This window comes from Centruroides sculpturatus, unplaced genomic scaffold (genome assembly GCF_000671375.1).
Source record: "Centruroides sculpturatus isolate CEXI.00-Female unplaced genomic scaffold, Cexi_2.0 scaffold13, whole genome shotgun sequence".
Classification (NCBI taxonomy): domain Eukaryota; kingdom Metazoa; phylum Arthropoda; class Arachnida; order Scorpiones; family Buthidae; genus Centruroides; species Centruroides sculpturatus.
The window spans coordinates 1,044,981-1,069,499 of NW_019384405.1; the positions used below are offsets into that span (position 1 = coordinate 1,044,981).

General features: G+C 28.8%; 1 protein-coding gene across 4 annotated transcripts in view; it reads left to right on the forward strand.

The window, feature by feature from the left end:
* Positions 1–24,519, forward strand: part of LOC111618823 (Niemann-Pick C1 protein-like) — a 74,477-nt gene that overhangs the window by 47,494 nt on the left and 2,464 nt on the right. For all 4 annotated transcript variants that reach the window (XM_023360407.1, XM_023360408.1, XM_023360406.1 and 1 more), the window contains 11 exons: positions 4,216–4,330; positions 5,419–5,546; positions 6,875–7,021; positions 9,412–9,501; positions 12,882–13,072; positions 15,473–15,588; positions 16,710–16,827; positions 18,480–18,532; positions 19,180–19,321; positions 21,884–22,115; positions 23,338–23,451. In XM_023360407.1, coding sequence (XP_023216175.1) covers positions 4,216–4,330; positions 5,419–5,546; positions 6,875–7,021; positions 9,412–9,501; positions 12,882–13,072; positions 15,473–15,588; positions 16,710–16,827; positions 18,480–18,532; positions 19,180–19,321; positions 21,884–22,115; positions 23,338–23,451 — 1,446 coding nt within the window. The remainder of the gene's footprint in view (positions 1–4,215; positions 4,331–5,418; positions 5,547–6,874; positions 7,022–9,411; positions 9,502–12,881; positions 13,073–15,472; positions 15,589–16,709; positions 16,828–18,479; positions 18,533–19,179; positions 19,322–21,883; positions 22,116–23,337; positions 23,452–24,519) is intronic.

A 24,519-nucleotide genomic window follows, 5' to 3' on the forward strand; every position in this document is an offset into this window, starting at 1 on the left:
TATACAGGGTGTCCCAACGAAAACGAAACGGCAGAGATATCGCGTTCGTCCAAGCAAATCGCTCGGACAGGTCGATTTTATTCTCAAGGGGGACATTTTCTGCAATGAAGTTTTTGCGATTCTGAATACAACAGACAACAAAATTTTTAAAAACTTATTCATTTTTTATTAACTAAACAAACATTTATTTCAAATAAAGTAACACAAACTATTAAAAAACATCAAAAAAAACCTTTTAAGCTAGACCGCATATGCAAGGAAAAATAAGTTGATCATAAAATTAAGGTTGATAATGTGTTATCTGTTTCCAAATGTTATAATACAGTATTTTGTAGTGTTCACATTAAGCTTGACCACATAGTGATTCAATTCGAATTTAAGATTATTATTTGTTTTGTCGGGATAAAAATCGTCTGGCACACTCGTTTTCCTGCGCTTTTAGTCGTTCGACAGACGATGTTGGTCACCATAGGAACGCTACTTGGACAACATCTGAAGACTCGACCGCTCATTAGTTAAAAGACATCACACCATCTGCGGACGTCTTGGAGAGCTATCAAGCGTTGATTGGTGGAATCCAATCCAATTGTTTAGTTAATAAAAAATGAATAAGTTTTTAAAAATTTTGTTGTCTGTTGTATTCAGAATCGCAAAAACTTCATTGCAGAAAATGTCCCCCTTGAGAATAAAATCGACCTGTCCGAGCGATTTGCTTGGACGAATGCTATATCTCTGCCGTTTCGTTTTCGTTGGGACACCCTGTATATAAAAATTGTTTTATAAGTATAAATTTTATTTAATACATACTTAACATTGTAGTTAATTTATAAATTTGAGAATATTTTATTTAATATAGTTATTTCTTAATAATTTTATTACAAATAAAAACTTATAAAGATAATATCAATGAACTAAGATAAGATAAATATAAAATAGATGTTGTGGGTGTGACATTCATTGATACAAATTTTCTCAGCTTTAAGTACACAAATGTTTATTTTAAATACATATCTAGTAAAAGAAGAATACAGTGGAACCTCGCATAATGAGTATTTAGCATAACAAGTAAAACAAATTGTAAAAAATGACTTGCTTAACGAGCAACGTTTTGCATAATGAGTGACGAGAAGAGGGAAAGTCCTGAATTATGTGCCTGTTCCATCAATCCGTGTTTAGCAGTCATTCCACTAGCATCTTAGTGTCGCTTGTGATCACACATTTTTCTAAACTTGTGTTCTCACATATTATGTATAAACAACAACAACCATCACCCGTTATATAATAAACATGCCAAATAATATGCCAAATTCTTGGGCTATGCAAAGGCTATAGTTAAATGTTAGAAATTAATTAATTTGACTAGAGGTAGGCAGTTATGATGTCATCTCGTATTAAATTTAATGACCAATTCCAAATTGAATTTAAGAAATGTCTAAATTAAAAATTATTTATAATTATTAAATTTAATATGAGATGGCAGCATAACTGCCTACCTCTAGTCAAATTAATTAATTTCTAACATTTAACTATAGCCTTTGCATAGCCCAAGAATTTGGCATATTATTTGGCATGTTTATTATATAACGGGTGATGGTTGTTGTTGTTTATACATAATATGTGAGAACACAAGTTTAGAAAAATGTGTGATCACAAGCGACACTAAGATGCTAGTGGAATGACTGCTAAACACGGATTGATGGAACAGGCACATAATTCAGGACTTTCCCTCTTCTNAAGCTAGACCGCATATGCAAGGAAAAATAAGTTGATCATAAAATTAAGGTTGATAATGTGTTATCTGTTTCCAAATGTTATAATACAGTATTTTGTAGTGTTCACATTAAGCTTGACCACATAGTGATTCAATTCGAATTTAAGATTATTATTTGTTTTGTCGGGATAAAAATCGTCTGGCACACTCGTTTTCCTGCGCTTTTAGTCGTTCGACAGACGATGTTGGTCACCATAGGAACGCTACTTGGACAACATCTGAAGACTCGACCGCTCATTAGTTAAAAGACATCACACCATCTGCGGACGTCTTGGAGAGCTATCAAGCGTTGATTGGTGGAATCCAATCCAATTGTTTAGTTAATAAAAAATGAATAAGTTTTTAAAAATTTTGTTGTCTGTTGTATTCAGAATCGCAAAAACTTCATTGCAGAAAATGTCCCCCTTGAGAATAAAATCGACCTGTCCGAGCGATTTGCTTGGACGAATGCTATATCTCTGCCGTTTCGTTTTCGTTGGGACACCCTGTATATAAAAATTGTTTTATAAGTATAAATTTTATTTAATACATACTTAACATTGTAGTTAATTTATAAATTTGAGAATATTTTATTTAATATAGTTATTTCTTAATAATTTTATTACAAATAAAAACTTATAAAGATAATATCAATGAACTAAGATAAGATAAATATAAAATAGATGTTGTGGGTGTGACATTCATTGATACAAATTTTCTCAGCTTTAAATACACAAATGTTTATTTTAAATACATATCTAGTAAAAGAAGAATACAGTGGAACCTCGCATAATGAGTATTTAGCATAACAAGTAAAACAAATTGTAAAAAATGACTTGCTTAACGAGCAACGTTTTGCATAATGAGTGACGAGAAGAGGGAAAGTCCTGAATTATGTGCCTGTTCCATCAATCCGTGTTTAGCAGTCATTCCACTAGCATCTTAGTGTCGCTTGTGATCACACATTTTTCTAAACTTGTGTTCTCACATATTATGTATAAACAACAACAACCATCACCCGTTATATAATAAACATGCCAAATAATATGCCAAATTCTTGGGCTATGCAAAGGCTATAGTTAAATGTTAGAAATTAATTAATTTGACTAGAGGTAGGCAGTTATGATGTCATCTCGTATTAAATTTAATGACCAATTCCAAATTGAATTTAAGAAATGTCTAAATTAAAAATTATTTATAATTATTAAATTTAATATGAGATGGCAGCATAACTGCCTACCTCTAGTCAAATTAATTAATTTCTAATATTTTTTTGTTTTCTGCAAATCAAATTTGCATTCCAGATTGGTTCATTCTGCGCTAGAAGAAAAGATGATGATTTGCTCTCCTTAACGATGTATATTGTATAATTTTCTTTGAATAAACATTATACGTAAAATATTTGAGTATTTTTTTTTTGGCATGGACTGCATTATTGTATATTACATAAATTTATATGGGAAAATTGCTTCGCTTAATGAGTATTTCGCATTACAAGTAAGATTCTGGAACGAATTATTCTCATTAAGCAAAGTTCCACTGTATATTGATATTTTTTAAATTTTGAAAACATTTAATCCCATTACTATTAAATCAGTCTAAATTTTTTGTGTATTATTAATTTTGAATTGAATTAAAGAACCATTTTGAAATTTAGAAATGTTAGAAATTTACTTCATTATTTTAAAGATTAAACAATTTATTTTTATTAAAAAAGCTACCTATTTTATTCTCTGTAATCATTATTACCAAATTATGCATGAAATATTTTAAATTTAAAATATTTAAAGCTATATATAAAACACACCTATAGTAAGCTGTGGAAATTACAATACTAATAATTTGTTGAAACAATTAGAAATAGTTTCAAACAGAACTTTTTTAAACATTTTTTATTTGTCATCGTACTGTGCCTCTTTCTCATCTACCTGATGTATATAAACCATATTTTATAGATCTGTGGTGGTGTTTCTTGATAATTAAACTACCTTTGTCACAAATGATATCTTGGGCTTCTAAATTTACATTCTAAGATAACTATCTTCAAACATTTAGTGGGTTGTTAGAAGGAAGAAACATATTTAAACTTAACAATTATCAAATTTGGTAATGAAAAAATCATATTTATATCTTAAGATGATCTGTAACATCATAAGAAGTACTTTTTTTTTGGATAAGACTACTCTATAATGTTAATTACAATAAATTACATGATGATTTTATTTTCAGATTAAATTATCTCTGGAGGTATGACAATTTTTGCCTTGATGTTTTATACATTTGCTTGTTTGACAAAAATATAAACTCATTCTTTAAAATTAGAAAATATTGAATGGCTTAATTTTAAAAAGTATTAAAAAATTAATTTAAATATAATTTTATGACTTCTTCAGTAAAAAAAATGAAAATATTTAAATTCTTCAATAATCTAATGCTTGATACATTTTTTTTGTTGACTGTTATAGCGTGATAAGAGACAAGAATTAGAAACTTGCGAGGAACAGATTGGACGTATCGTGGGACAGGTGGCACCTTCAGTTCTTTTAGCAAGTTTTGCAGAATCATCATGCTTTTTTCTCGGTAAGATATAATTATTATTTCAGCTTATGTAAGCTTGTCTATTCACTGTTGCTTTATTTTCTAGCAGGAATTTAATGTATGTAATTGTTTTTTTTTTTTTAAGACAGATATAAATTTCTATTATTACTATACAAAATATTATATTTATGTATCTTATTTTCTTTAGTTATCTCGGTGTGGTATTATATGATTCAAATTGGTTTTCAGGAATGTAAACTTATGATAGTGACAAGGAAAGACAACAAATGATTATCTAATTTTAAAATATTTTATGTTTAAAATAAAATTGTGTGTTAAATTAAACATATATTTTTAGTAATCGGAAATCCTTGGAACTGTATACCACTTACAACATTTGTGATGCTTATAATTTTGTGTATAACCTCTTGTGTGTCTATTGGCAAGAATTAATTAATAAGTGATATATAATATATTTTTAGTGATATTAATATGTATGCAAAATTTCACTAAAAGTACACGATACATAGGTTTAAATAAATATATATTTTTATAATTTAATGAATTGATTGTGATTAATAATCATTTCATTAAATTAATATGTATGGTAATCAGTCAAAAAATTTTTGACTTGAAATTGCAGCTTGTAGCCAAAATAAGTGGCATAAATTTTCACTGTGCACAAGCATCTTTGATCATCAGTCAAAAATCCAACATCTTTGATCTGACAGTAGTCGAAGAGACAGCCTGCTTTCTGTCAAAAGGTATGACATAGAATGACATTGAATCGCTGACCGAGCAAGCAATGGTTGACACTGTGATATTGAACAAATTTCATTTCAAATTGCCTCTAACCAATTGGCTGGAATATTTGCAAATTTACTAGATTCACTCAAAGTAACAAATCTGTCCAAAAACTGATCTGTGGGTTTTATACAATTATGAAACAGCTCAAAAAGGAAAACATGCAGTTGCAATAAAAAACTGTATCTGTGTGTGTTCTCTGTGTTGCAAAGGTGATTGTGTAAAACAGGTCTTATATGTAATGAGTAAAATAGTCTTCATTAATTTAAAGTACCAAAACATTATCAGTCAATTAATTGTTTTCATTTTGTATATTTTTATTGCAGGTGCCCTTTCAAGCATGCCTGCTGTACATACTTTTTCTCTATATGCAGGCTTAGCTATAATGATTGATTTTCTGTTACAAATCACATGCTTTATCTCATTATTGGCATTAGATGCTAAGAGAGAAGAGGTGAGTAATATATAATTCAATATAAATTTATAAAAACAACATAAAATTTTTAAATTGCCAGAAAAAAACAATTTTGTTCCTTTATATAAATAAGTGATTAATATACAAATAAACTCATCCTATAATAAAAATCAAATTTCGATTTGTTGAAACACACAGATGTAAATTAACATGGAAATTAATTTTAACTGTAATCTTTATAACTAAGATACTGCCAAACTGGGTGAAATTACAATAAAAGCACTATCTGTCACCTGTAATCCAGTTAAAATGAACAAATTTATTATAAGAACTAATGCTTTTAACAGCCATCTTCAGGTTATGGAATAATACATAGAATAAAATCTAAAATTAAAAAAAATTTAAATAAAATAGAACTCGTTAAACGTGTTCTGGTTGTCGCATGCATGAAGGAACAATGAAGAAAAATAAAACAAAATACAAAATAATGTAACAGGGATTAAATAAAGTACATATATAATCTATATGTACAAATAAAACTACAAATATAAAAAGAAAATAAAAATATAAATAAGATTATAAATGTTCATAAATATCTTTTCATGCATGCGATACTGTACAAGTGTTCTTAAAATTAATGGCAAAATCTTTCTTACTCACTTTGTAAATTTCAAGATAATAATCTGAAGATGGCTGTTAAAAACAGTTGAAAACGTTTTGTTCTTATAATAAATTTATTTTGACTGGATTCTTCTTCTGCCTGTGCCTTCTCCTAGTTGAGGTTGGCGGCCAGCAAATACCACGAATCTCTATTGTGAGTCTTTTGAATAATTTCTTCAGTATCTAGTCCTGTCCAGTCCTTAAGGTCATCCATCCAGCCTCATCTTCTTCTTCCCATTGTTCTTCTTCCCTCAATCTTTCCTTCTAATGTGAGTTTGGGGATTCCATGTTTTTCTTCCCTCAATATGTGTTTAACTGGATTATAGGTGATAATTGGTGATTTTATTTTCTTAAAGACTCTTCTTAAAGGAACTTTTTATGGATGTTTGATTTTGAGTTTTCTCCCCAAAACAATGTTTCTTCATCATCATAGAAGTATAGAACCGGAAGTCATATTTATAGAAAGTTTCTGTGAGGGGTAAAATGTTTAGGGGAAGAGAACAAATGTCCCTGCTTAATGCTTGTGCAATTCTAAACTAGATGGTTTTCATTCAAGGCATGTTTCTAAATGTGTCATAGGAAAAAAACTTAAACTACTGTATGTGAACGTTGGACTTTAGTGTATTTTATTCATTTGTTAATAATATAACTTGATATGTCTCTTTAATGAATTATATTTAACCACTCTCCTAATATTTACATTTCAGAAATCAAGATTAGATATTTGTTGCTGTATTCAGTCAGATGTAAATAAATATGAAGACACCAGTGAAAGCCATCTGGGAATTCTTTATAAATTTTTTAAAGATGTATATGCACCTTTTCTGATGAATGATGCTGTGAGAATTTCAGTGGTAAGTTTTTAATTTTCAGATATACTTAACTGAAAATTTTACTTTGAGGGAATAATAATTGATGGGCAATGATAGGAAAATAAGGTGAGAAAATATTATGTAATTTCATCTCATTCTGTCCAATATTCACAACTCAAAGTTATGAATCATAAGTTAACATTAACTGTGCTCTTCCATAATGACTCAGAGATGATATGAAAAACCATGATTATGCTACAAAGATTTGATCTTGAGTTTTTTCCCTCTCTAGGATGAACCCTCTTAATATTTTTGTCTGTTTACCATTAACAATCTAGAGATAGAAATAATTTTATTAATATTGATTTAGGATTTCAGTTGTGTATGTTGGACATGAGTACAATAAAATTGCTTCTCTTTGTTTTCATAGTTAATTTATTCTGTTTTAGATGATAGGGAATCTAGGATCAATAACATCAAAAAAATGATTTGCTGATTAAATATAGAGACAGAAAAACTTCCATAGCTATATTAAAATAATTAGTTGTGCGTGCTCCAATTGTTTTCAAGGAGACTAGGGAGAAGAACGATTCTAAAAGTTTATTATTAAATTTATATAACTTTTTTGTTGTTGAATGAAGTATCCCATCTTGTTAGGCCATCATCTAAATCTATTTTACATTAATATCTGATAGTCGCAGATGACGTACGCAAAGCAGAATTTGAATTTAATCTAATGAACCTGAAACAGAACATATTCTGCCATGAGATTGGATGATGATTTTATGTAATATAATAAGCAAAGAAACAGAATAAAAACTAAAAATGAAGTAAAATACAGGTAGCCCTCGGTTTATGCTGCAGTTCCATTCGTACAAAAGCCAGTGCAAATTGAATCGGCGTAAAACGAACTCATATTTACACTGAGGTATAGGGTTAGGTTCCACATAAGTGAAAAATACGCAAATAATTTTGTTTATTAATACAATATAATACAAAGTACAAATAAATTTAATTTTTAAAATGTATTTTATCATAAAATAAAGTTAAATGTTTTTATTAAAAATTTTAGTTTCGGATCTCTTACATTTTTCGGAAAAAGTATCCCTCTTTAATTATTTACATTTTTGTTTTCTTTCATTGAGAATTTCGGAATATGGTCGAATGGATGCGATGATGCTCCTTTTTACATTCTCACTTTGCTCCCAATCATTGTCTAACTCACAAAGTTCAACCGTCAAACTTTCCATAATCGAAAGGATACGTTAACCAGACGTAGAGCTACGGACGAGCGGAGACACTGATTGGTCGACCACCGGTCGCCGTAGCGCATATGTAAGGTCAGTTTAAGAGGGAAAATTAAGGAGAGATAGATATTGTCTGGCCAACGAGAAGTAGATTTGTCTCGCTAATGATAGTTTGTGATCGCCGGAAGTGCTACTGCGTCGTAAGGTGTTTTCCTGAAGGAACTGATACGGGATAAATTCAATGGCGCTATGGATTCTGACGCCATTTATTGGACTATTAAGTTTGATAACTTGACTCGTGGGTATCTAAACATTTAGTATTTTAATATTAATTTAATGCAAATGTATACATATCCAAAGAGAAGTAGATTTGTCTCACTAACGATAGTTTGTGATCGCCGGAAGTGTTACTGCGTCATAAGGTGTTTTCCTGAACGAACTGATACAGGATACATTCATTGGCGCTATGGATTCGGATGCCATTTATTGGACTATTAACGCTANTCGGTAAATACGTCAACACTGAAACGAAAATCAGTCTGGCATAGGGAAAATCGAGGAATTACACAGCAAAATCGCGAATTGTGCAGCAGCGTTATTGTGAATCGGCGTAAATTGAACCACCGTAAACTGAGGGCTACCTGTATTATATATAAAATTCAAATATTTTATCATTAATTTTATAACAACGTATATATCCTGATACTTTAATAATACCAAATGATCTGCTGGATTTTTATTGGACTATACTAAGGCCAAAACAAAGCAATTTGGCTGGAGGTAGGCAGTTAAGCTATAGGTCATAGGCTGTTACTTATTGTGTCACCTTACATTCCAGGTTTGAACGTGGTCTGATCACAAAATTTATCATAGATAGTAAAGTCTGAGGGCATTTCTTCCTTTTGTATCTGCCTTAATCTATATTTAATATTTATTTAATATTTAATCATACGACCCTATGGCCATTGGCCTTTTTCAAGGGTCAAAAGAATAATCAACTGTATTATTGATCAGGCCCCTCTGTAGGGGGCTAAATTGAAACTGGCCGTATAGTATTAGTGTATTAGTTTCTTGCATTGATCAATCGATCAAATAGTTTTAATTAAAATTTTTTAATTAGATATTTTAAATAATTAATCATAATATAAATAAAAGTAGTTTATATTTATTTTATATTATTTTCAGCTTGTTGTATTTTTAGGATGGTTATGCTCTTCTATAGCTGTAGTCAGCAAGTTGGATATAGGTTTGGACCAAAAACTTTCTGTACCTGAGGTAATTTTGCTAATTTTTAAGTATAATAATTAATTATTTTATTGGCCCACCAGCGGCTAAATGTATAAAAATCACCAAGCACGGCTATGGGTTTGCGCCTGCCAACATACTGGTCGTGTCAAGTTTTTCAGGTTTACTGCATGTGTTTAACACTTAAAACATTTCCCACTTGGCAGACTATGTGTTGCATTGACATATCTGATAAAACCATACTAATTGTTCTATTAAATTTTTTGGCATCTTATTGGGCTGCAATTTGAAAAAATTCTAGACCTATAAATTCACACTGTCATTTGTCTGTCCTTCCTTAATCTCAAGAACTGAGCTAGATAGATGAAAATCAAGATAAGATATGGGAAGCTTAGGGGCAGGAGGCCCTGATTAACTATAAAATTTTTCCCTGAAAGGCATTAGATAGATGACTGGCACAACTCTATTGCTAACAGGAAAAGTATGATATACTGTACAGGGGCGAGACACCATTAATTTGAGATGGAGAGCATATATTTTAATTAAATTAAAAATATGATTAAAAATTGCAGCCCACAATAAATATTTGCTCATATTTCTGATATGTAAAATTTAAATAGTGAATTAAGACAATTATTTTTATCAAAATTAAAATTTTAATTTTAGCTTTAGCCTACCTTTTTACACAAAAAATTTTCTCATTCAACCATGAGTAAGATGTGTGATGTGATTTTAAGGAGAAGAAAATCTAAATAGAGTAATTATACAGAGAAAAAGGAATTATTACTTATACGTTTCAAACGTTTTGAATTATTACATCCAAGTAATAATTATATTTTAGTATAATTGGAATTATTTGAAGTATTAATTATCCAATTTCTCTAAAAATGCCAGTTTTTTTATTAGCCAATGCCTTGTTTCTTCATCTGAAAATTTATTCATTATCTAAACGTAGTTTAATTCCAAATTATGTATACATTTCTTAGTGAGAATGATATTTTTCAAATAGTTCATAAAATATAAACTATAAAATAAATTTTCAACACATTCCCTAAAAATAATGATTGAATAATACATCTTAATATATTATTCAATAAAATTATTATGAATTTATATATGTTGTCAAATTTTGAATTAATTAATGGCCATTCGAAGGTTACGTATCAAAGGTAAAACCATTTCAGAAATCACATACAGATGATTAACAAAATATATGGTATTAATAAACACTTAAGTATGATATTTCAGTCATAACAGAAAACTTATATCATTCAAAAATTGAGGTATTGTAAAACCATTGGTTGTATACTTAAGGATATGCTGTATTATTAACCTTTCTTTTTAGAAGCTATTCTTTGAATATGTTGCTTTCCCATTCTTATGAAAAATAAATTCTTATTCTTATAAGAAGTTTTATGATTTCTTGAGTTGCCATTTATTAAATCCATCTCTTCATTTTTATTTTTCTCTGCAAATTGCTGTAGAAAAAATATTTCAAATAATTTTTTCATAGCATAGATTATATATATCGGCATTTCTAAAAACCATGCTTTGCAGTTCTGGGGCTTCACGGCCTTCTACTAAGGGCACCATCATTGGCAAAAGTAATTTAATTTGCTATTATGACTTGTATATTGAACCAAAACTGAAATTTGTATGATATGTTGAATTTTAGAATGTCAATTTACCAAAACTGATAAAATAGACTTTGTAACAGTTCAGACAATCCAAGCATTGGTATTTGTTTTTGATGATTAATAACAAATTTACTTCTTTTAACATTACAGTTTCTCTAGTTGTCAGGAGATTGCACTACGGAGTTAAATTGCAACAACCCTTCGCAGAATTTTTAACACTAGTGCAATATCCTGACAGATGGGGAAATTGTAATGGTGAAAGTAGTAATTATTGGTATTCATTGTCAACAACAAACATTTGATATTTTATCAGTTCCAGTAAATTGACATCATAAAACTTAACACATTGATATTGTAAAGATTTATCAATTTTGATCTGATATATATTGGTTATTGGCACGACACTATTCAAAGAGAATCACTTACTGTCTAGCCTTACTTTCTAATTCCCATTTTGATTTTACAATTATACACTTGCTGAAACAAATAGAGTTAAAGCTATGAGTAAAAGCAACTATCAGACAAAATTTCGGCTTTTGTAAAGCTGTTACTGTTGCAGAAGAGAAAGTCGGACAATAAAGATGTAAATTACTGCTCTTCCATTCTGTACGGTGTTTAGAAGACGACATTGGATTTGAGTGAAGAACCGAAGTCGGTGTTTATAGAATACTTAACATGGCTTGGTGTTTATTTTGACAACTACTTTTCAGAAGAGGTTGACTGTATGACTGGATTAAAGATTCCGTCGGTACAGAACTCTCTCATCGACACTCTTCATTGAAGAACGAGCAATTAATTGATATTTCATCAGATTCCAAACTGAAATCAGTTTGTCTCCTCATCACTATCGGTTTTGGATCTTTGTGAAGCAAGAGTATCCAGAAATACATAACAAGGTTCTGAATTTCAATTCCTTTTGCAATGTCTTGCATATGTGAGGCAAGGTTTTTTGCATTTATAACCATCAAAACCAAACTCAGACTGCATTGGAAACTGCAATTTGCATTTTTTTTTCTTTCTTGAAACATTAGCTCAGATATGAAGAAATGAAGCAATAGGCTTATTTTCCACTGACTTTACTACAAGAATTAAATGCCATAAAAATGTAACTTGATTAAAATGTGTGGGGGTGTTTATATGTAAAGCATTATCTTATTAATTCGTGTCCAAAACTCGTTTTTACCCATTGGCAACATCTGAGTTTTGTGTTGGATGTTGCCGACGTAAAATATGCCTATTTGAAAGCAATTAAAATGTGTTTCTTTGTGGAAATCATTTTATGCAAAGGAGTTGTGGGGATTTATATTTACATTTTGGGTGCCATAGACTAAAGTTTGAAAAAGGCAGATATATATAGTATATATAAATGCTGTCATTTTAGCTAGTTGTCTGTCTGGTACAATGGGGATTATTATTATTTTTTTTATATTGAAGGACCTGAACTTGAAAGTAATTATAAGCTTAAAATTGAAAAAGAGCAGTTCAAATTACATTAGAAATATCTTTTTATAAAATATAATCAAATTAAAATTACACGTAGGAAATTTTTAAATCCTTATTTAAAATTTTGTAAGCTGCTAATGTGTGCATAATATTTTTATTTACATTGAGAGCCTATAACTTAAAAATGTCATTACTTAACTCATTGATTATATTTTATTTCAAACTATAGAATAGTTTATTTGCTTTTTTAGCTAGTTTTTTTTTTTTTTAACCGTAATGTTAATTTTTCTTTGTATTCAATAAATGTTTGATTTCCTTTATTTTTTGTAGGACTCTTATGTTTATCATTATTTTGAAAATCAAGCAGAGTATTTAGCTGTCGGACCACCAATGTACACCGTCGTTAAAGAAGGATACAATTACACAACTTATGAAAATCAAAATTTGATTTGTAGTAGTGATGGATGCAACAGGTTTTCACTTTTAATGCAAATATCTTATGCAGCAATGAATAATAATCGGTAAGATTACATTTTTATTATTAGTGCAATTTAAAAATGAATGAAAACTATTTCATCTTTCTTATAACTACATTAATTCTTGTGCGACGATTTGGAATTTTTCAATTTTTGACAAATTAACGTCTTCAGTTGGCATTTATCAAAATGTCGATAGTGGTCTTTTCTGACATTCAGAGTGTTAAAAAAAATTAATTATTGAATATTTAAATGATTATTTTTGTACAGTGAATTTTAAATTTAAATTGATTTTTCATATTATCGGATTCTTTTACAATTTACTCTTCATAATAAAGTAATGACGTACGCTGTGTGATAAGTATTCGTTTTGCAATGGGAAATGATTGTTGCGTGATCCCGAGTGTAAATAGCACAGCAATTCACGTGCAATTGTTTTGGATAAACTATACATATTATTTTAAAAATATTTTAGTAGAAAAATAGCAATTCCATTACCTTTTTTTTTTTTTTTTTTTTTTTTTTTGTTACCTTGATTACCTTGTGCAGCAGGTGCCTATTTGAAAATTTATAATACTAATTAGCAATGTATAATGTAAGTTTTCATAGGTTTCCTACATATGGTGTGCATCCCTACAAATCAATAGTTTGCAATAATTTATATTAAGGTATTTCACAGTTAAATAATAATCTAATAAAACAAGAATCTGGAATAGCATTTTTTCAATAGCCATTTACATTACAGTCGACCCCCCTATAACGTACGTTCCTATAACGACAATTCCTATAACGTAGCGAAAAAATTGTAGCAACTTTCGTAAAACGTACCTCCTATAACGTCGTTTCGCGACAAGATTGATAGAGTCTGGACCAATAGTGGATGAGCAGCCGAACTACTTTCCTCCGACCCTGCGCCACGCTACGGAGCGGCTAAATTGAGTTTGCTATCGTCTGTTTAGTATTATATATAAATTATATATAAATTAGGTACTGTACATATAATTATATATTAATTATATATAAATTAGGTACTGTATATATAATTATATATTAACTTAATTTATTGTAACTTTATTATAATTATATATATGCTTTCTGCCGCCTGGCAACACGCTACGGAGATTTTAGGCTAGTAAGTTGAGTTTATTATCGTCTGCACAGTATGTAAATTAGGTACCGTAAGTCTAATACAGCACTAATTTTATACATTTCTTGTGAAAGAAACACTTCTTATTCAACGGCCATAAAAATTATTTATATTAATGATGTCTCCAAAGGTCAAGTTATTTTTCTGCCAAAAATTCGTTATCAGAAATTGCGGCCGTCGTTTCGTGTGCTGTTCCGCGATGAAAACCAGCTTTAACAACGGCGTAGTCGAACGGTGTAAGTAATCCTACAATTTTTTGTTTATAGCATAGTTTATACAGATTATTCCCAAAAAATTATACGTATTTTGGAAATGTTGAGTGGAATTAGTCTAGAATCGGTTAATTTTATAGAAGAAAACCTTTCGAACAGCCTTAGTCCGTAAAGTTCACACCTATCGGGCTGCGATTGGCTCATGTATTTAATCATTCCTACAACGTAATTTTCGGTTAGCGTGGAACGTATCTAAGCGTTATAGGGGGGTCTACTGTATTAATTTTCATTTTTTGTTGCAACCAAAAACTAATAATGTATTGATAGATAATTTAGAATTGTGCACTTTCGGAATAATTAGCTAATATAGCTATTTTGTATTTACCTAAATATTTGTACTAATGTTAAAATAACTACCATGTTCAATAATATGATTAATTAATTTTAAATTTATAATTGTTCAATTAATGGTAAATGAAAACAGGATATAGTAAATAAGAAAAAACTCATAAGGTTTGTTTGGAAATGTTTACTAATTGATTGGTCGGTAGTGGTGAATGACATCATCAGTAGTTGGATGATCGTTTTCTAATCCACCCTTGAAGATCAGTGAGCGACCGTTATACCACCAGAAACTTTATAGGTAACATTTTTCAATGATGTCTGGTTTCGGCAGCTGAACAGGTAAATATTTCCAAACAGACCTCTAGTACAGAAGATTTAACACATCAAGATTCTCTAAGGAATTTAGTCACATGAATAAAGTTAAATGAAACTTACTTTGTGCAAAGAAATTTTTATAAAATTATAAACACTGTTTACATATAAAATATGCACTACAAATTTCATTTAATGAAATAAATTTAAATATAAAATGCTTGTGCTCTATTTTTAAAGCATTTTACGTTTGACTGTTTATATGCATTTTTTATATATGAAACAAGATAATGAATTTTCAAGTGATTTATTTAAAATAATCAAATTATTTTAGATTACGTACATTAGATAATTTTATTAATGCACTGGAAACACATTTGCAGATGATAACATGTTAAAAAAATTAATAATTTTTTTTTTTTTTTGCAGAACACATATAGCGTATGATGCATTTTCGTGGTTAGATGATTATTTCTCGTGGGCTAGTAGTGACTGTTGTAAAGTATATGCAAATACTACACGATACTGCCCTTCAACAGTTCATGGTAAGTTCAGTTTTAGCAAATAAATAAAATTCATATTTAATATATTTGTCTGACTGGATCAATTTATTGTCTTTCGAATGAAATTTTTTATTTAAAATTCACTAACTCTGTACTTTATGTCACAAGAAAATTATTGGTATAACAGTTATATCTTCCATAACTGAAATGCTCTGTAATACTGAACGCACCCCATTTAAAAGTGATCTGGTTGAAACATTCCATTATAGAATAGGGAACGTTAAATCTGAAGCAAGTCTCAGAAGGAGTCAAACGTTTGTAGTTCTCTTAATTTCTCATTACTGGACATAACTCAGGTTTTTGTTATGTGTTCAGGATTATTGGTGTGCTTTCAAAATTATATTAATAAAAAAGAAAAATAATTATTGATGAAAAAAGATTATAATTATTAACCATTTGCAAATCTTATTTTCAAACATAAATCTAAATTGCCAAATTAGAAGATAGTTCAGGCTCTGTTTAAAATTTGACATAAAGAAAGGCCGAATTTTGATATAATATTTCGGTACTACAGCTACATTGTAAATCTGTAAATGTACAATCATATGACAGTCTGTAATAAATATCAATTATTGCACTACCAATTTGTCAAAAAAGGTTGTCATGCCTTTATTAACTTTCTTGTATATGTATTATGTGTATATATATATATATAATTATATGTACAGTACATACAAATCTTCTGTTCTTTATTAAAAATCAAAATTTAAAGGTAAACTCTGAGCAGGAACCTTGTGAATACTGATTTTAATAGCACAGATGTAACTCAAAAACAAAAAATGATTCTTTATTCATTTCATTTATATACATTTCGGATCAGATTCTCTATCTTCTGAATTTTGTCTATCCCATTAAAATCAGTATTGAAAAGATTCTTATTCAGAGTTTATATTTTAGTTTTTAATTAAAAAATTATTGACTTCAGCAAATTTAAAAGGGTTTTAAGAATATAATCGTCTGTACTTGTGTTTTATATTTAAAGAGTAAATATGATCTGAAGATGAAACATTATTAAAACTGTCCATTTTTCTTTGTATTAAAGACAATATTTGTAATAATTAGTTTCTGGTATGTTAGTTAATTTTTTTTTCTTGTCCAAATAGCCAATTGTGTTAGCTGCAATATTGTAAATTCGACAACGAATCGTCCGAGGCCAGAAAACTTCACAGAGTACGTGAGACACTTTCTTGAAGAAGAACCGTCACCGTCGTGTCCAAAAGGGTAGGTGATATAAATTATATATAAAAAGAGATTAAAAATTTTTTAATAAAATTAATAAGTAATTAATATGCAAGGTTTGAGAATAGGTTTTCATAATTACAGTCGACCCCCCCCTATAACACTGTTGATAATTCCGTTTTATACGAATTCCATGTTGTACGAGTCACTTAGATTTACAAATTCGTGAGCCATTCACAGCCCGGCACACGTATTTGTAAAATCTAAGTGACTCGTACAACATGGAATTCATATAAAACGGAATAATCAACAATGTTATAGGGGGATCGACTTGTAATTTCCTCTTATGGATTTGGTGTTATAAATTAAGATCCTCCTCCTACACAGTATATATTTTGTACAGCACTTAAATATGACATTTTATACAGTCATAGATAGAAATAATAATGATTAAACAATTGCTAAAATTCTGGTTACTGAACAGATAACTTAATTGGAAACATTTTTGATCACATCTTTTGGCTTATGGAATAAGTGACTTCGAGTTGTTTTAAATTTAAAAACTACAAATTCAAATTGGGAAAAATAAAAATAAATACATAGTTTTTTAATTTAATTAATTTATTTATCTAAGTTCAGCTTTTATAAAATTGATAAGGTGGGAGAAATTGCACTTAGATGCTAACCAAACCCATATGGTGACTGAGGTGTAAGCACTGTGTTCATTTATTATTTTTACAGCTTGTTTTCAAATTTGCTTTGGAAATATTTCTGGTTTCTGATACTTTATTTTATAAGAAGTCAAACAATTGCTGTATTGAGTCTGGCTATTTGACCGCTACTATTAATAATTAATTTCTAAGTAATTTGGTACTAGAGTTTGGTACTAGTCGTTAGGCACTGTCTCTTATTAAATTCAATACTTATAATTAAATAATTTAGAATAATTCTGGAAGAAAAGAAATGGCCAAGAGTTCGACTTGAACCTGCAACTTCCTCTTAGTGTGCAGATGCATTGCCAATTATTCTATCTGGGCCTTTGTCCGACCTTTTGCTTCCTGATGGATTTAATTTCAGATGTAACTGAATTATTAATAGTAGCAGTAAAATAATCCAATTCAATAAGGCAATTGTTTGTCTTCTTATTAATAAACATTGGGCTTTGAGATATTCATAGATGTATACTTTATTTTATACCATATGTTCAAATGCAAGCCATCTGTGTCAATTGATCACGCCATATTACAAGAACCATCTCTATTAGAATATTGGTGATAGGCTGCATTATACTGGTCTTCAGCTAAGGCAGAGACTGTTACAGCCTAGACATGTTTTTTTACAGTAATTTATGTAACAATGCATCACAGTACTTGTTCTTGAAGTGTAATAGAATTTGCAAGTCCTAATTGGAATGTTGATTCTGGATTATATATCTAAAACATTCGAATAAACTTCCAAATTTTATGTGGTTATTTTGACAAAAATACATTGTACAATAAAGACAATTTGTTACAAAGTACAATTTAATATTTATTTATTCAAATACTTAAATGTCTCAAAAATGAAAAAATTTGCATAATTTTTTTTTCATAAAAGAACAATATTATTATTGTTATTATTACTGGTATTATTATTTACTAAGAATAATAAAAAGAAAATGTTAATTTAACAAGATATTTTATTTAAATTTTCAGAGGAAAAGCTTCGTATGAAACTGCTGTACAGTTAAAGGGAAACGAAATCGGAGGTAACAAAGAACTTAATTTTTATTACTCATCTTGTATAATTTATATAATTGCTTTTACTTAAAACTGGGGATGCAGAATGTCTGATCGTGCAACTGAGGTTCCGGGGAAATTAAAGCAGTCTCTAGAAATTTGCAATAGAAAAAATTATTATGTCAGTAGCCACGGGAATATGGAATGTTTAAGATGTTTTCTGTGTTCTTTACAATTAATTAAAGCTTTCAAATGTATATAGTCAAAACTACTGTATTTTCATGTACTTAACTTAATTTATGTGTTATAAATTATATCACTTACATGATAGAAAATAGCATGACTTCCAGGAGTCGGATAGGTTGTAAGGTCGGGAGTGTACTATATTGCTTAAAATTAAATTATAATTTCAATGACTTTGCTTTTTATTAAAATATAACTTCTGATTATTTATTTCATTGATTGTGCTGTGGTTTAAATTAAATAACTTTGATTTAATTTTTAACTGCAATTATATGCCATATTGGCATTAAGTAATTCTTTTATATTATTAATGTGAAAAAAATATTAATAAATATACATTAATTTAAATGTTATTGTTATAATATTTGTTAGATTAAAAATTCTGAAATTGTAGAAAATTGAGATTTTTTTTGTATTGAATCTTTAATTGTAGCAACCTCGTTCATGACTTACTATTCGGCGCTGAAGAATTCATCGGATTTTACGGAAGCTCTGAAGTGGAGCCGCGTCATAACTCAAAATATCACGACCACTTTAAAGGGTTATAATGTAGATGCCGAAATATTTCCTTACAGGTAATTTTTGTATTATTTTGATTCTTATTAATTGAATGTCAATTATTCTAATCGTTTAATTTTTAAATTAATTTTGAGCATCTATAGTTACAATTTACATGCTTCTAGTTATGAATACAACACATTACACAGTTGTACATGTCAATAATTAAGCTTATTTATAATAATTGTAAATGAGTAAATACTTTTTGGCAAGGAATTAGCTTTTTCTTTACAGAAATATTTTGAATGTTTTCTTCTATTATGTGTTTTTATACAAGCATCTTTTGTCTAGCTTGTGACAAGAGAAATCTTTTCAAAAATAAATAAAAATATACAAATAATCACAATATTAATGTTAATAAATAGAAACACACATATATATATATATATATATATATTAGCTCAGATATGAAGAAATGAAGCAATAGGCTTATTTTCCACTGACTTTACTACAAGAATTAAATGCCATAAAAATGTAACTTGATTAAAATGTGTGGGGGTGTTTATATGTAAAGCATTATCTTATTAATTCGTGTCCAAAACTCGTTTTTACCCATTGGCAACATCTGAGTTTTGTGTTGGATGTTGCCGACGTAAAATATGCCTATTTGAAAGCAATTAAAATGTGTTTCTTTGTGGAAATCATTTTATGCAAAGGAGTTGTGGGGATTTATATTTACATTTTGGGTGCCATAGACTAAAGTTTGAAAAAGGCAGATATATATAGTATATATAAATGCTGTCATTTTAGCTAGTTGTCTGTCTGGTACAATGGGGATTATTATTATTTTTTTTATATTGAAGGACCTGAACTTGAAAGTAATTATAAGCTTAAAATTGAAAAAGAGCAGTTCAAATTACATTAGAAATATCTTTTTATAAAATATAATCAAATTAAAATTACACGTAGGAAATTTTTAAATCCTTATTTAAAATTTTGTAAGCTGCTAATGTGTGCATAATATTTTTATTTACATTGAGAGCCTATAACTTAAAAATGTCATTACTTAACTCATTGATTATATTTTATTTCAAACTATAGAATAGTTTATTTGCTTTTTTAGCTAGTTTTTTTTTTTTTTTAACCTTAATGTTAATTTTTCTTTGTATTCAATAAATGTTTGATTTCCTTTATTTTTTGTAGGACTCTTATGTTTATCATTATTTTGAAAATCAAGCAGAGTATTTAGCTGTCGGACCACCAATGTACACCGTCGTTAAAGAAGGATACAATTACACAACTTATGAAAATCAAAATTTGATTTGTAGTAGTGATGGATGCAACAGGTTTTCACTTTTAATGCAAATATCTTATGCAGCAATGAATAATAATCGGTAAGATTACATTTTTATTATTAGTGCAATTTAAAAATGAATGAAAACTATTTCATCTTTCTTATAACTACATTAATTCTTGTGCGACGATTTGGAATTTTTCAATTTTTGACAAATTAACGTCTTCAGTTGGCATTTATCAAAATGTCGATAGTGGTCTTTTCTGACATTCAGAGTGTTAAAAAAAATTAATTATTGAANTGAGCACTTTCTAACAAGCATCATTTTTTTGTTTGACTTTGTGTTCATTTATTAGAGTGGGTTTGAATTTATCTATCTGTACAGAATAATTTAATCAGAGTTCGAATTTATAATTATGAAATGAATTTTACACATTATTGATTTGTAGAATTTCATTAGACTATGTTAAAGAATAACACAAAGTATCAATTTTATAAGATTTTAAAAATATTTTTAATAATTAACTAAAATTCCAAATCAATTTAGTATGAAATCTATAAATGAATGTATAGATTTCAAAATAAATTTATAAATGAATTTCTGACTATTAAATGTTTTATTTAATAGCCAGAAATTACAGGCTACTTTTGCATTATAATGGCTAGAAATTAAAGGTTATTTTTATGCTTTACGGTGCAAGGCGTACAGTTTGCCTGTGATTTCTATTTTTAGTTGTTATAACAACAAACCATAACTAGAAAACATAAATCAAGTCTGTATTCTCTTGTTGACATTAAAAGGATCTTTGTTTGTGTTCTTCGTGAATTTGATAAGTCATGTGATGGGCTGGTTGGTTAGCAAGAGACGAGTCTTAACATATCTGGGCCAGACTGTTTGTGAAAATTCAAGGCTCTGGCCTGGATTTTAATTAGAGTTGCTTACAGTGGTAAATTCCACACTCTAGTTATCTCTGCCAACTGATAGTCAGAAAGTATTCATTATAATTCAAAAGTTTAAGCTATAACATTTAAAACTTTTCATATTTTTGTGTGTGTGTGTAACCTGTGATGGCATATATACCCTTCAGAAAATTGCTAGAATGAATAAAACCCTCATATAACCTGTACTGCCATATTCCCCACATCTTCAGAAGCAATTGTTGTTTCATACGTCTGTGTTTGAAATTGGCCTATAAGCAGTATCCCCTTTCAAATTCTCTTTTAAACACAGGTAACCTGTGGGTAATCTGCACAAAAATATGGTAGTTTTGAATAGTAATTGACAAAATTTTAATTTTAAATAATTAAATATAACCTTTATTTTCATTTATTTGTTTTTTAATAGCATATTTCACGTATTTTACGAACAATACCTTACCATGTGGAAAGACACGATACAGAATTTAGCGATATCTATGATAGATATATTTATAGTCACTTTCATTCTTCTCGGATTGGATATTTATTCAGCTTTAACAGTAATAATCACAATTTTTATGATTTTACTAAATCTCATGGGTATGATGTTTTGGTGGAACATATCATTGAATGCCGTCTCATTAGTCAACTTGGTAATGGTAAGTAGGAAAGATATTTTGTTCTGTTTATAAATAATAAGTAAGTGATCTTTTATAAAATATTAATATCATTCAATCACTTAAATTCAATACATTGTACATTGTAACAATACGTTGTACATTGTAAAAATGTCCGATTTCTTTTAGAAATGTAGAATAACAGTATCGAAGATTATTTTGGATTGCTCCAGAAAATAATTAGCTTACAAATGCTTTCTATGAATATAAAAATATTATTTAAGAGAAATTAAAGTCTTGTTATGTATTTTTAAATAACTTAGACATTGAATAGACTACTGAATTTCCCAAACTGCCTTTATCAGGCTACATGTAATCCCTACCTAGCCCAGTTCTTGAATAAGAATGTTATTGTTTAAACATTTTAATATTAGTATTATTTACTATAGCCAAGCAGCTTTTGCATGTATTTATGTTGAATATTTCATTGATAAATTTTAATTGTAAAAAAAAAGTTCCTTTAAACTTCTCTTTCCCTAATAAATAAGTGTGAATTCTAATTTTACTCTCTTTAACAACAATACAGTAAAGAAAATTTGGTTCCAGAGTACCAGAAGGTTCAGTATAGCATAAGTTTAAACTAACGTTTTATTACTGCTAGCGCTTTCGATGTATTATAAGGCGTCGTACTCAGGCCTTATATAATCAAATAAATTTAAATTTATCATTAGCTTTTTTAAATTTAAAAGCTAACAGTTAATGCCGTTAGCTTTCAAATTTAAAAAAGCTTGTTCAAAAGGTTTATTCAATTTTATATTTGCCTGAGGACGACACCTTATAATATGTCGTCGTCCTCAGGTGAAAGTGCTAGCAGCAATAAAACGTTATTTTAAACATACTTAACTCCTTTCTGTGAAAATTTCTTTTTTAATTTAGTAAAAAGATAGGCATGACATCCAACCTTTAAGTTTCAGTATAGCGTAAATACACTAAATAATTTTTCTAAGTGGTCTGTGTTAAAATAGCGGTGTATCCTATATGCTATAAAATATGATAACTCCAAGTTTGTGCGTGTTATAAATATATGAACAATTGTTTTCTATGTCTGTATTTTTGTTTATTTTATATATAACATAACAATAAAACATAACCTGATATTACTTAACATAGAATATCTAACAAATTAATTACATTTTATACTATTTTAAATTTATTTTACCATAACTTAAAAATTTACAACTAAAATTACAATTCTTATTTATAGGCCATTGGAATCTCAGTAGAATTTTGTTCTCACATTGTTCGGGCATATGCCGTCAGTAACGAAGGGTCAAAAAAAGCAAGAGCAGAAAGTGCACTAGCAGAGATGGGAAGTTCGGTGAGTAAACTTAACAGTAAAATATATTTTTAACTTAAATTTGTTGTAGTGCACTACTAATGAAATTATATTTTACATTTCAATACTAGATAGATGTTTTTTTGCTCTCCCATATAAATATTTTTGCCGAAGTATTTATTTGAAAATGAAATCTAATTTATAGAAAAATATTCTAAAATTTCCTTTAGTTCCTGGCTTTACTGACAATATTTTATAATTGACTATTTGTCGGTAAAATTTTTCGTTTAACACTGGCACTCACTCTTCGGATATGTGCATGCAAAACATTTAAAATGGTAAATTCTTTTCGTCGAGAGAACAAACGGTAAACATATTGTCGTTGAAGAAATGTATGAATGGATTTGTTGATTATTTAATTATTCACAGTTATTACATTCACTTCACCATAAATTGTGGTATAAGGCGATTTTTACTATTTGTGCCAAAAAGAAGTTTATAGTTATAGCAAAATGCTTATGCTTTAGTATGCTTATATTCTAGAAATTTAACATGAAACATATATTTATGCTTTTGTGGTACTAGTAAGCTTGCTATTTGTTTGACATTTACTTTATCAAAAGTATTTAGAGCAGTTATAAGTACAAAAATTTATGTATCAAGGCCCTTCAATAATAACTGTGTGAACACTAAATACATTTTTACTTTATTCTAAGATCACCAGACTTATCAATGTAAAATCAAGCCACTTAACTTGCTTGAAATAACCTTTACTCCTTACCATTGTTATCTTAAAAGAAAAGACATTAAGAAGATGGTGGCACGGAAAGAGAGAAATTTAAAAAAACATTCTTTGCCAAATTTATGAATAATATATAAGAACAAATTCTCACATTGGCAGGCTTTCAAATTCACCGTTAATAATAACCCATTCTCAAAAAGTCAAATTGCTCCCCTGCGAGACGTGTGCCCACATTGGGAACCACAGATTTAGTGATATAGTAGCGATCTATCTCAGTGGTTTCCAATTGGTATGCCACAAACTTCATAGATGTACTATAAAATTAAAAAAAAATTATTTTAAAATGCTAATAAACTCCAGATCTTCAG